General features: G+C 40.5%; 3 protein-coding genes across 3 annotated transcripts; 2 read left to right on the top strand and 1 right to left on the bottom strand.

Annotated features, from left to right (window-relative positions):
- Window positions 1–536: 536 nt before the first annotated feature.
- Window positions 537–5,779, bottom strand: zcchc9 (zinc finger, CCHC domain containing 9). Its single transcript, XM_054612609.1, is given in 8 exon segments — window positions 537–765; window positions 1,040–1,108; window positions 1,212–1,304; window positions 1,404–1,554; window positions 1,702–2,003; window positions 2,006–2,170; window positions 4,702–4,847; window positions 5,697–5,779. Coding segments are annotated over 6 exon segments (882 nt in total). The 5' UTR covers window positions 2,160–2,170; window positions 4,702–4,847; window positions 5,697–5,779; the 3' UTR covers window positions 537–652.
- Window positions 5,738–9,624, top strand: LOC129102447 (low choriolytic enzyme). Its single transcript, XM_054612608.1, has 10 exons — window positions 5,738–5,875; window positions 5,953–5,985; window positions 6,081–6,146; window positions 6,250–6,299; window positions 7,041–7,110; window positions 7,200–7,314; window positions 7,462–7,634; window positions 8,976–9,057; window positions 9,142–9,263; window positions 9,354–9,624. Exons 1-10 carry the CDS (start codon window positions 5,824–5,826, stop codon window positions 9,509–9,511), a joined length of 921 nt encoding a protein of 306 aa, XP_054468583.1. The 5' UTR covers window positions 5,738–5,823; the 3' UTR covers window positions 9,512–9,624.
- Window positions 9,625–10,623: 999 nt separating this feature from the next.
- Window positions 10,624–13,342, top strand: LOC129102593 (alpha-2B adrenergic receptor). The gene is made up of 2 exons (XM_054612813.1): window positions 10,624–10,849; window positions 11,270–13,342. The coding sequence occupies exon 2, from the start codon at window positions 11,333–11,335 to the stop codon at window positions 12,776–12,778; it is 1,446 nt and encodes a 481-aa protein (XP_054468788.1). The 5' UTR covers window positions 10,624–10,849; window positions 11,270–11,332; the 3' UTR covers window positions 12,779–13,342.
- The last annotated feature ends 337 nt before the right edge of the window (window positions 13,343–13,679 follow it).

Raw genomic sequence — 13,679 nt, 5'->3', positions numbered from 1 at the left:
TACGTGAAGTAGAACGTGAAGCCAATACTTCTGTTCTCGTACTTGAAAAGGTTGATTGTGTGAGCGGCTCACGTTACAGCACTGCTTTAATGCACCAAAGCAACACATGCTGTGATCCATTCATTGATTCACTGATAAAAAACAATCAGCAAATTAACTGTTCCCTCTACAGATGAAGCCCATGAGATGTGATCAAAAGCTCTCAAAATGCAGAATAAACTCCTTTAAACTCTTGGAAGGGAGGCCATATGAAATGCTTGCATTATTTTAACATTACAGATCCATTTATTCTTAGATTTTATAATGATTATTGAAATTATAAGCAGATAATGTATGTTAGAACAGTTAGATTGAAGGCAACGGCAATTCTAGAAGTTAGTTATATTCCGGTAGTAAGTGGACTTTGAGTAAAGATTTCTGTCTGTTTGTTTGATAAGAAAACAAGTTAATCTTCATCATTTCTAGAATCTTTCACAGCTGACGATTTGTCTTAATAAATACTAATCCAGCACCAGAACCAAGTAACGCTGTAAATACACAGAAAAAAAACTTTATTAAAAGTTCCTTAAATACACAGAGACAGTCAGGATGTGAGCGGTATTCAGTCCGTTAGTTCGAGTCCAGGTGATCAGAGAGAGAAACGAGCTCCGGATCAGAACGTCACCACTTTGGTCTGTTTGGGTTTCGGTTTCTTCACCGGAACGTGGACGTCCTCGTGGTCGGCACTCATGTTGTTAGACAACCAGGAAACCGTCACCGAGTTAGCTGGAGAGAGAGAGAGCGAGAGCGAGAGAGAATGTTAGACAGAAAGAATCCTTTATTTTAATAAATATATCACAGAGAGACTCTGGAGAAGGTTGTGGGAGATTTGGGGTGTTCTGTCCCTTTAAGACGTCGACCTTAATGAACACATGGAAGTCTGTTCTCATTTGCTGTGTAATAAAGCAAAGCTGCTCACTCCCCTAAATATATATGAATATACATCATATTATAAAAATGTAAATGTGATAAAGCAGTTTGAAGATGGAGACGGACTCACTTGCAGCCTGATGTTCTGGACAATCCTTCTGAAAATGTTCCACAGAACCACAAACACGACAGGAACCTCCTGCAGAAACAAACGATCATTTAAAATGCTGTAAAAAATCAATCAATCAATCAATCAATCAATCAATCAATAAATATTTTATGATGAATTTCTGTGTTTGAACCTTGAGCATAAAGTCCTTTAGGGTTATCCGGACAGCCTCGAGACAGATGTCCAGTTTTACCGCAGATGAAGCACTTAGCGTACGGGTGTTCACCTGAGAAATAATAATAAATAATAATAATAATAATAATAATATTAATATCAGTGAATATCGATCAAGCATCTCCCTGTCGGGCCTCCGTTGCGTCCTCACCCAGAGCCGGGTCCACTTTGGCCCGACACCTCTGGATCTCGTGTTCGGTGGAGCCGCAGCGGTAGCAGATTCCTCGGCCCATCTCCTCGTCCTGGTCGGCCTCCGGACAGTCGGCCAACCCGTGACCGGGCTTCCTGCAGTTAAAGCACAGCTGCAGGGAGGGAAGGAGGGAAGGAGACAAGGAGGCATCAGAGAAGGACGTAGTGATTTAGCTACAAAGTAGAAATGAAGACGACTTGTATGAGTTTCATACCATTAATACCAATAATCACTAGACTCCAGATGTGGAATCACTCACCATGTTGCTCCTCTTGTTGTCCTGCCTCTTCACCCTTCTGTCCTCTCTTCTTCTGTCCTTCTTCAGGGCCGTCTCCACCTCCTCCCTGAGCTCCCGTCCTCCTGCGTCTCCTCGTGGAAGCCGCTGTCCGCTCTGCTGGAGGAACTCCAGGAAGCCGTTCACGTCTTCGCTCACGTACTCCTTCTTGGGACGGTTGGGTTTCTTCACAGCTGATCCTCCGGGCTGAGTCCCTCTCAGGTAGTCCCTCTGGGGTCCAGGTCTAGAGCTGCCTGGAGGCGCTCCTCCTCCTCCTCCTCTTCCTCTCCTCCACCTCCACCTCCTGCTTCTCCTCCTCCACTACCTCCTCCTCCTCTTCCTCCACCTCCTGCTTCTCCTCCTCCTCCTCTCAGCTGATTCCATGGAGTGGCCTCCGCTGGCTTGTGTTTGTGGACGTTATTGGCTCTCGCCCACCTCGTCATGACTTCACCTTCTGAAGCCAAAGAGAGAAGAAAGGAGCGTTTAGGAGGAATAACAACAACGCTGACAGACTGGGATTATTTATATATGATGAGACAGGACAGCGTATTATATTTATTTATTTATATATATATATATATATATATATATATATATATATATATACAGTGGGTCGGAAAGTATTCAGACCCCTTTAAATTTTTCACCCTTTGTTTCATTGCAGCCATTTGCTAAAATCAGTTCATTTTTTTTTTTTCGCATTAATGTACATTCCATCTTGACAGAAAAAACCAGAAATGTAGAAATTTTTGCAAATTTATTAAAAAAGAAAAACTGAAATATCACATGGTCATAAGTATTCAGACCCTTTGCTCAGTATTGAGTAGAAGCACCCTTTTGAGCTAGTACAGCCATGAGTCTTCTTGGGAATGATGCAACAAGTTTCTCACACCTGGATTTGGGGATCCTCTGCCATTCTTCCTTGCAGATCCTCTCCAGTTCTGTCAGGTTGGATGGTGAACGTTGGTGGACAGCCATTTTCCTCTCCAGAGATGCTCAATTGGGTTTAGGTCAGGGCTCTGGCTGGGCCAGTCAAGAATGGTCACAGACTTGTTCCGAAGCCACGCCTTTGTTATTTTAGCTGTGTGCTTCGGGTCATTGTCTTGTTGGAAGGTGAACTTCGGCCCAGTCTGAGGTCCTGAGCACTCTGGAGGAGGTTTTCTTCCAGGATATCTCTGTACTGGCCGCATTCATCTTTCCTTCAATTGCAACCATGCAGCTGAAAAACACCCCCACAGCATGATGCTGCCACCACCATGTTTCACTGTTGGGATTGTATTGGGCAGGTGATGAGCAGTGCCTGGTTTTCTCCACACATACCGCTTAGAATTAACGCCAAAAAGTTCAATCTTGGTCTCATCAGACCAGAGAATCTTATTTCTCATAGTTTGGGAGTCCTCCATGCACTGAGGAGATGATGCCATAAAGCCCCGACTGGTGGAGGGCTGCAGTGATAGTTGACTTTGTGGAACTTTCTCCCATCTCCCTACTGCATCTCTGGAGCTCAGCCACAGTGATCTTTGGGTTCTTCTTTACCTCTCTCACCAAGGCTCTTCTCCCACGATTGCTCAGTTTGGCTGGACGGCCAGGTCTAGGAAGAGTTCTGGTCATCCCATACTTCTTCCATTTAAGGATTATGGAGGCCACTGTGCTCTTAGGAACCTTGAGTGCTGCAGAAATTATTTTGTAACCTTGGCCAGATCTGTGCCTTGCCACAATTCTGTCTCTGAGCTCCTTGGGCAGTTCCTTCGACCTCATGATTCTCATTTGTTCTGACATGCACTGTGAGCTGTAAGGTCTTATATAGACAGGTGTGTGCCTTTCCTAATCAAGTCCAATCAGTTTAATTAAACACAGCTGGACTCCAATGAAGGAGTAGAACCATCTCAAGGAGGATCAGAAGAAATGGACAGCATGTGAGTTAAATATAGTGTCACAGCAAAGGGTCTGAATACTTATGACCATGTGATATTTCAGTTTTTCTTTTTTAATAAATTTGCAAAAATTTCTACATTTCTGTTTTTTTCTGTCAAGATGGGTTGCTGATGTGTACATTAATGCGGAAAAAAATGAACTTTTTATTTTAGCAAATGGCTGCAATGAAACAAAGAGTGAAAAATTTAAAGGGGTCTGAATACTTTCCGTACCCACTGTATATATATATATACATATACACACATATATATATACACATATGTATGTATGTATGTATATATACACACACACACATATATATACATATATATATATATATATATATATATATACTATATATACATATATATATATATATATATATATAGATATATATACATACATATATATATATATATGTATATATATATATATATATATATATATATACATATATATATATATATATACATATATATGTATATATATAGATATATATATATATATAAACATGTGATGATCTTATGGAATATCTATATATGTACATATATATATATATATATATCTATATATGTACTATATATATATATATATATATATATATATAAACATGTGATGATCTTATGGAATATGAAGCATTGATGTAGATTAAACTAAACAGGATATGAAGAGTTAACATGAAACACACACATTAATGCAGACAGAATATTAGAAGACTTTACTGAGGATGTCAGTGTAGTTTTAGTACTTTTACTGCAGTAAAACCTTTGAATACTTCTTCCTCTACTTCCCTGTAAGTCACAGAAGCATCAGTTTAATCTCGTTTCATTTACACGTCGTTATGAGAAAGTATTAAATGATCAAAGAACCAGAAATAACTTCCTGACATGTTGTTAGCATGTGAAGCTAGCAGCTAAGCTAACTACAACACAGGGCGTTAGACACGTTTTTAACTAAAGTAGCATTTAGCAACTAGTGAGCTAACTTAATACAACAAGAGAGAGACAATTAAATACATATTTACAATATGTAGTTTACATAATATCCCTAGAAGTTGAAAAAGAACTTTACCTTTAGAGAAATGTATCCCATGTGTTTGTATTTTTACCGGAAGTGCTCTTCTTCTTCTACGGCCGATATGCTGCTGCTTCTTCTTCTTCTTCTTCTTCTTCTTCTTTGTTTCAGAAAAGCTGCACACCGCCACCTGCTGTACGTTACTGAGAACAACACCGAGCAGACCTCTCTCACTGTTTCTGATTTGACTATTTTTGTTACTATTTTACTTTTATTTTTAAGTTTAACTGGTTTTAATGGTTGAACTTGTGAAAATATAGAAATATAAATGTAATTATTTCTGCTTATGAAATATATTAACATTTAATTCAGATACATACAGATAAATACTAATGTGACCATTATCAGGACTGTCAGACATACGTATACAAATATGAATCTTTGGACTTGAAAACAAACAAACAGAAAAGTAGTTTCTAAATTTATTAAACTCATATATTATTTTATTTTTATATATTTAAATTTGTATTTATGTATTGTTATTTATAGTTTATCTTTATATCATTTATATGAAAATGCTATAAAATCCAGTTGAATTTAAATTACAATATTAGTTAGAAATTGAGTTGGTTTTAAAATTCAAATTAGTATTCAAGTTACTTATTAGAGAGGAGCAGCTGCGGAAAATTAAAATGTAATGTATCACGCTCCTTCAAATAACACTTGTTAAATAAACAAACAAAAAAATGCAGGACAAGATGGTGCAGATGTCAAAATCTGGGAATAAAATAAAATAAAACTATATATGTATTTGTAGAAGAAAGTTTTTGCAAAAATTGCTTCCATTAAGACAATTAAAGTTGTTTCAATTCATGTTTTTTTATATATTAACAATAAATCAAATAACCAAAATACAATGCATTTTAATGACATATCTGGTTGAGATTGATTTATTTAAACCTATAATATTGCATCATATTTGTAATGAAAATCTTTGGAAAGAAACTTCAGTTGTAATAAAAATATTTCTGGGTGAAAAGTGTAATATTTACCTGAGAAACGTTTAACAGCAGATCCTTCCAGCTTCACAGAGTCAAACGAGGCCGGAGCTCACAGGTGATTTTACTTAACGTGACTAACGAGTCAGTGAATGCATCATTCTGTCTGCTCTGTGAGAACATGCTGCACCTGATCCTCTCTGCTCTGATGTTTGTTGAAGCCTCTAAAGATGGTAAGAAATATAAAACATGTTTATTTTACTGTCTGGAGAAAACTAATGATTCTTCTCTCATCTCTTGTGTTCTTTAGTCGACTCCAGTCCTCTACGGGAAGATGGAAAAGGTAGGGCTCTGTCTGATTTAAGCCTGGATCAATCAATACGTATATTCATGAGATCTGAGTGTTTTCTTTAAATGTATTAATGTGTTTTTCTGCAGCGTCTCAGGAGGACTGGTTCATCAAGGTGGTGAATTATATGAAGTCCAGCCCAGAGACTGTAGAAGGTCAGGTCATAAACATGTGTTTAATATTTGTGTGTAAATCTGCAACTGAGAAGAAAAAAGGTTGAAACAAAGAAAGAAAATCAGTTTTTAATATTTTAAACAGAGCTGATGACGAAGAAACATGCAGTGGTGGAGGGAGACCTGTTACTGCCGGTGAGTGAAACTACATCAGTGTTCCTTCACTTTACTTTGAATACTTTCTCTGTGAGTTTAATTATTATTAATCAAAGTTTAAGGACTTTTGAGCAGCAGTGGATGAGATGTCTTGACTTTTAGCTCTAAAACACTACATTTCCCATCATGCCACTCATTAATATCTGTTCTAACAATGCAACAGATTGGAGAAATCAACATACTTAAATGTTTTATACCAACTGGAGATGTTATTATTATTATTATTATTGATCAGATGACTACACACTTATAGAGAAAAACATAAAGATAGTTATTGTTTTGTTTTATGGCTCGCATATTTAATGTTTTGGTTCCAAGAATTGAACCAACAGAGTGTTTTGAACAGAGACACTACCAACCAGGAAGAGACTCAAAATGTCCAGAAAGAAACATAAAACAACTACAAAGAGACTTCAAAATGACTACAAAGAGACTTCAAAATGACTACCAAGAGACTTCAAAATGACTACCAAGAGACTTCAAAATGACTACCAAGAGACTTCAAAATGACTACCAAGAGACTCAACAGGACTTCAAAGTGTGAGTGTCAAAAAGACTCAAAGCAACTAAAAAGACACTCAAAGCAACTACAAGCAGATTCAAAAGGACTCAAAGTGACAACAAAGAGATGTAAAACACTCATAAAGAGACCCAAAATGCTTCTTTGTGATTTCTCAAACATTCTTTACATAAGTGAGTTTTTATCATGTGACCCCACAGAAAAACAGGAACGCGGTGGAGAGCGTCTGGCCGACTCGTGAGATCCCGTTCGTCATCAGCTCAGAGTTAGGTCAGACGCCCAACATCAGATCTGAGGTCTGTGGTTCTACTCTCTCCAGGAATCTTTATTCTGATGTCGTCGTGTTTCTCTCGTCACAGCCAATCAGAGAGAAGACATCCTCTCTGCCATGGCGATGGTGTCCCAACACTCCTGTGTGTCCTTCCACCAGAGGACCTCCGAGAACAGCTACCTGCACTATGTGAGCAGCAGAGGGTACGAAAAGTATTAATACTTCATAATGAATGTTTAGAGGTAGAAATACTGTAGTTTTCTCTTAATATACATTTATATTTTCAATCTTTTCAGTCTCAAACATGTTCAGGTAACACAAAAACATTTTGTCTTTGTGTCACATTCCAGATGTGCGTCGTACGTCGGCTTCATCGGCGGTGAGCAGACCTTGTTCGTCGGCCCCATGTGCATTGTGGGTAACATCGTCCATGAGATTCTCCACGCTCTGGGCTTCCACCACGAGCACACGAGGATGGACCGCGAGCAGTTCATCAAGGTTCTCTCTCACAACATCATGGAGGGTAAAGGTTCTCAGGTTCTCTGCTCCTCTGCAGCATTTAGTTAAAGATCATCCGTTTTTATCGTTTTTAAGACTAAAGTCTCCTCTAGGGGGCGCCAGAGAGTCAAAGACAAAACACAAAAATCTCTTCTTCTCAGGGTCAAAATGAATCAAATCTGAACACATGGACATATTTTTATATTCAGTGTGACTGATGTAATTCTCTTTAATGTCCATAAAACAGCTTAGAAATGAAGCTCTGCAGAACGTTTTTCATTTGTCTACATTATCAAAGAGATTTAGTGATAGTTGTTTGGACATTCATGGGTACACTTCAAACAGGAGCTGCTTATATATTATTCTGCATACTTTAATTTGAAAAAAATGACTAAATATGAACAAATATAGGCAACAAAAAACATCCCTTATCAAATAAAGGTCAAGACTCAGAAATCAAAAATGTTCAAACTCCTACTGGAAAGTTAAATATAGCTCCACTCAAAGTCTGAAGTTCCTGCTTGTAAACATCTACCACGACTTCACGAAGAAGCAGCTGTCTGATATGAAATAACAAGAGAAGTGCACATTAAAGCATCAACTGAGAGGCAACATAAAGAGAATTTACCTTCATTTATTTTAAAATAATACAAACTATCAAATAGTAAACTCTTTGTGTGTGTGTGTGTGTGTACGCTGATTTAAACATGTGTCGCTCTGTTTATAAACCAGCTGATTACAGTAAACAAAGTTATCTTCTCTGCACAAAAGTTATTCAGTTAAATGTTACAAACGATAGAAAAATGTTGAGGCTGCACAGCTGTGAACATCTGTCAAAGAAACATCGGTTTGTCCCGTCAGCTGTGTTTTTTATATCAACTCTTTAAATTTGTGCACAAAGTCAAACGTCTCCAAGTTTTCTGCAGAAATACCAGGATATTCTACAACGTCTGGATGCATTTTGCACTATGCAAGCCAGAATGCTTTTTCTTGCTTTGCTGACCCACAATCCTTTGCAAAGCAGATATATAATGAAGAGGGTCAAAGTTCAAGTTGATCTAGAAGTCCCAACTGAATGCAAACGGCATGAAACAGTGCGTACTTTATAAGCTGCAGTTTGTACTAAAAGTAAAAGTATGACATTTGGATGCAGCTAAGGTTTCTCCTACTTCACTTCCCATATGAGTTTCATACTCGACACTGATTGGCTCCGAACTAGTTGTGATGTCATCAATCCTGGTGTAAATCTGAATGAGGAAAAAAGATAAAACGTTCCTCTTTCAGCAGATAGAAGAAGTGGAAACAAACGGAAGAGAAGGAACAAGAAGAAAAACGTATTTCTGAGTGAATTGTTTTTGTGTTTCAGGGAAGGAGACAAACTTCGAAAAGCAACGAGGTCAAACCTTTGACCTCCGTTATGACGTCACCTCCATCATGCACTACGGAAGGTGACGCGTGCATACAGTTCTGTTTGTGTTTAATACACATTACATATTTATATAAATGTAGTTAGTGACTCTGTTCTGTGTCAGTGGGTTTTTCTCAGTCAACAGTCTTCCCACCATCGTTGCTTACGCCAACATGGAGGACATGGGACAGAGACACAAGATGACGGAGACGGACATGGCCAGAGTCCGCCTCCTCTACAGCTGTGGTACTCTGTGTACTTCTACTGACATCTGGTGTACTGAGAAGTATTAATACACAAGAGGACTAACAATGCTTTTTTTTCTCTTCGCTCCAGATTTCCCAAAAAGTGAGACGGAGAGCAGCGTCGTGGTGGAGGAGGAGGAGGAGGATGAAAATGCTCATGTGTTGATCCACGATGTGACGAAGAAGAAGACGAGTTCTAACAACAAACAGGATGAAGGTCAAACTTCTGCTCCTCCTCTTCATCTGTGATGCTGCAGCAGCTGAACTCCGCCACCAGAGGGCAGAATATTTTTTCCAGATAAATGCACTAAAAAACAAATAAATAATGACGACAAAGAACAAAATACTTAAATGAGTTGAAAGAATACATTTGTTGATAAATATATATATTTATTTTGTAGTGTCACGTATGTTTTTGGTGTAAATATGTAGATTAATCTCTACAAAAAGTCTTTATTCACAAACATTATTGCATATTTTCTGCAGCTTTCATCCACATCTCCAAGTCTTCCTCATGATTAGTTTGTTTGGTTGTGATGGAGATGGTTTAGTTGTCACATGACTCACTGTAAGTGGAGAGTAGCAGAAGTACTTTTACTTAAATACAGATTTATTTGAACATTTAATTGAATCACTTATTAGTTTAATGTAAGGAGACATTGAAGAGATGTTGAGGTTCTGTTCTTTAAACTTCATTCAGGATTAAATATCAGAGATATATAAATATTTACCAGTTTACAGGAAACATTTTCACACCAGTGGATTCAAAAATCAAACATTCACTGGAGTAAAAGTCTGCATTTCACATTCCTTAAATATTATCAGTAAAATGTACTTAAAAAGGTCAAAACAATGAAAAATGTTTGTCCAACAAACCAAAACTCCCCAAATGAATTATTCTAAATAAATCATATTGACATTATTACTATTTTTCTTATTAATATAAATGTATTGGTAATAATATATTATATATATAATATATATATATATATAATAGGTCTTGAGTTAAAGTTCTGCACTTAAAGTTGTTCCCAAATATTAGCAGAAAACAATTATTGTCATTGTTTATTATAACCAGAGAACGTTTCACATTTTTTGATGTTCTTTTCTCGATGAATGACTTTATTGATGAATGACTTTATTGATGAATGACTTTATTGATGAATGACTTTATTGATGAATGACTTTATTGATGAATGAGCTGCTGTTGATCCCTGCACCTGTGATTTAAAATGTAAATAAAAAGCGTTAAAATGTGAAACACCCGAGATGAGAACAGAATAAGAAACGTTTCTTGAGTCATTAAAAGTGAAATCTGTTAATTATTCTGATTAAATGTGACGTTCAGGGACCGTCCGGAGTCCAAGAAGAAGAAGAAGCTGCGCGTAAAGAGCGCGTCGGTTCATCCTCCTCTTCCTCAGCGAGCCGGAGAGGAAGAGGAGCTCTGCAGGCGGATCACTCTCCTCCGGCTGCCCGGCGCAGAGCCCCTTCAGCGGATACTTTCTGCACATTCATGCAAGAAAAATAAACTTTAGAAGTTGTTTTCACGAGGAAGGACGCAGCAGAAGTGGAGATCTTTTTATTCCAGTAAGTCTAGATTTCACCTTTCATTCTGCAGATTGTTCTTATATGCTCATAAAAGAATGTGATTAATGTCATCAATGATGTCCTTCCCCTCCAGCATCAGATACAGGCTGCTGAAGAGAAGGAGCTGGACACATGTCATGTATCTGTAAAGTGAAAGGATGACATTTAGAATCGATGACTTCAGAGCGTTGAAATCATTTTTGGGTTGTGGAAAAAAAAAAGAATATTCTGGATCCTTGTAGACCAGCTGCTGTAATCCTGTGTCTGACAAGATGGATCTCAACGATCATGATTAGTATCGGCAGCAAAGGAACCTGATCGTGGATCTATGAAAGTGATTTTCTCCATTTGTCTTTTGTTCTGATCCGATTTGTGAGTTTTTGATTCATTGCATCCCTAAACATGGTCTCTCTCTCGTAGATCTCATGGCTTCACGTTGACCGCCGCCCGCCACGGTTTTCCCGCCTCGCCGCCGACGTCGCCATGGCAGCCGCCCACGACGCCCCCTGCCTGTCGGAGCTCGGCGGCCTCCCCAACAACCGGAACCTCAGCCTCGTCTCCGGCGCCCGGCCCTGCAACCGCAGCACCACCAGGTCCTCGCCGTACACGCCGCAGGCCACCGCGGCCTTCGCCATCGCCATCACCTTCATGATGGTGTTCACCATCGTCGGCAACGTCTTCGTCATCATCGCCGTGTTGACGTCACGCTCCCTCAAAGGCGCTCAGAACCTCTTCCTGGTGTCGCTGGCCGCGGCGGATATTTTGGTCGCCACGCTGGTCATCCCGTTCTCGCTCGCCAACGAGCTGCAGGGCTACTGGGCGTTCAGCTCCATGTGGTGTGAGATCTACTTGGCGTTGGACGTCCTCTTCTGCACCTCCTCCATCGTGCACCTGTGCGCCATCGCGTTGGACCGCTACCTGTCCATCTCGCGGCCCGTCTCCTACGGCCCCAAACGCACGCCGACGCGCATCAAGACGGCCATCGTGGTGGTCTGGCTGATCTCCGCTGTCATCTCCTTCCCGCCTCTTCTCACGCTGGACAAGAGCGAGGGCGGCGAGGAGGTGTGCGAGCTGAACAACGAGCGCTGGTACATCCTCTACTCCACCATCGGCTCCTTCTTCGCCCCCTGCGTCATCATGATTCTGGTGTACGTGAGGATCTATCAGATCGCCAAGCAGCATACCCGATGTCCGCCGGGGGGGAAGCAGAAGGTGGCGGCGGGAGGAGGAGACGTCGGCGTGGGAACCAACGAGCGTCCGGTGAAAATATCGGAGAAGTCTCAACAGAACGAGGATGAAGGAGGAGAAGACAAGATGTCCACGCCATCGCTTCAAAACTCCTCTGGGAAAACCACGAGCCAAGACGCTCAACACCACAAAGAACCAGAACCACATCCTGAAGAAGAACCCGAGGCTCCACCCGACAACTCCTCCAGCTGCGGTTCTGAAATGTGCGACGAAGGCAAAGAAAAGAGGAACCCAACAGACGAGCAGACAGACGAGCAGACATCCGGAGCGTCCGGACGGAACGGGTTCAGAGTCCAGATGCTGAACTTGGCCTGTCGTTACAAAACCACCATGGTTACCTCCTCCGGCACCAAACTGGTCCCGGAGGAGACGCCGAAGATCCACGAAACACCCGTGTCCCGCCGTAAAGCCATGGCGAACCGCGAGAAGAGGTTCACCTTCGTGTTGGCGGTGGTGATGGGCGGGTTCGTGATCTGCTGGTTCCCGTTCTTCTTGTCTTACTCCCTGCAGGCGGTCTGCCCCGAGACCTGCAGCATCCCAAACCCGCTGTTCAAGTTCTTCTTCTGGATCGGATACTGCAACTCCTGCCTCAACCCGGTCATCTACACCGTCTTCAACCACGACTTCAGGAAGGCCTTCAAGAGGATTCTGTGCCGGGACACCAAGGGAACCTTCTTCTAGAAAATGGACAAGTGGACGAATCAATTATGGTTAATGTTATTTAAGAAGACGCTGTAATCGAATATTCAACGACTCTGAATTTGATTACATGTTGAAACGGAAGTCAAGAAACAGGGTCTGTGTTCAGTAATCTAACGTGTGTGTGTGTGTGTGTGTGTGTGTGTGTGTGTGTGTGTGTGTGTGTGTGTGTGTGTGTGTGTGTGTGTGTGTGTGTGTGTGTGTGTGTGTGTGTGTGTGTGTGTGTGTGTGTGTGTGTGAGGAGGAGGCTGCCTAAGGGTTTTCCTGGAACAGAACAAATATCACTAAGTGTCCTTTATCTTAGATTTAAAAAAAGGCCACTGAAGGAACACCAGATCAGAGAGCAGTGTGAGCGTCCTCTTCTCGGGTTCTTCCTCCATGTTTAGCTGTAACTTCGGGTCGGGTGGAGGTCGGGTGGATGCTACACCTCCCTCTGGGATTATCTCACCAAGGCCACAGCCAGCGGGAAACACTAGAGCAGGAGAACCTTCAGAGGATGAGTGGAAGATGGAGACGCTGCTCCTCCTCCACCACTTCTTTAATCTTTTCTCCACCTTTAAGGTTTTTCTTCTGTCATTTATCTGACAGCTTCCAGGTAAAACCTCGTATCTCCAGATGTGTTGATGTGGAATGTTTGTGATGAACTGAAGGATGAAGTGTTTCCTTTATGTGTTGATAAATCCTCCTCCTTCTTCAGATAAATAAACTCTTTAAAAAGCTGGAAAATGTATCAAGCTTGTCACAAAGTGTCACAAAGCTTAAAACAGACAGTTTGTTCTTTTAGAGATACGAGGTTCTCACAGGAACATGTGGAGATCTTATAGAATATGATGATCTTATAGAATATGATGCATTAATGTAGATTAAACCAGACAACAGGATA

This window comes from Anoplopoma fimbria, chromosome 14 (genome assembly GCF_027596085.1).
Source record: "Anoplopoma fimbria isolate UVic2021 breed Golden Eagle Sablefish chromosome 14, Afim_UVic_2022, whole genome shotgun sequence".
Classification (NCBI taxonomy): Eukaryota; Metazoa; Chordata; class Actinopteri; order Perciformes; family Anoplopomatidae; genus Anoplopoma; species Anoplopoma fimbria.
This window is presented reverse-complemented; position numbering and strand designations above follow the sequence as displayed.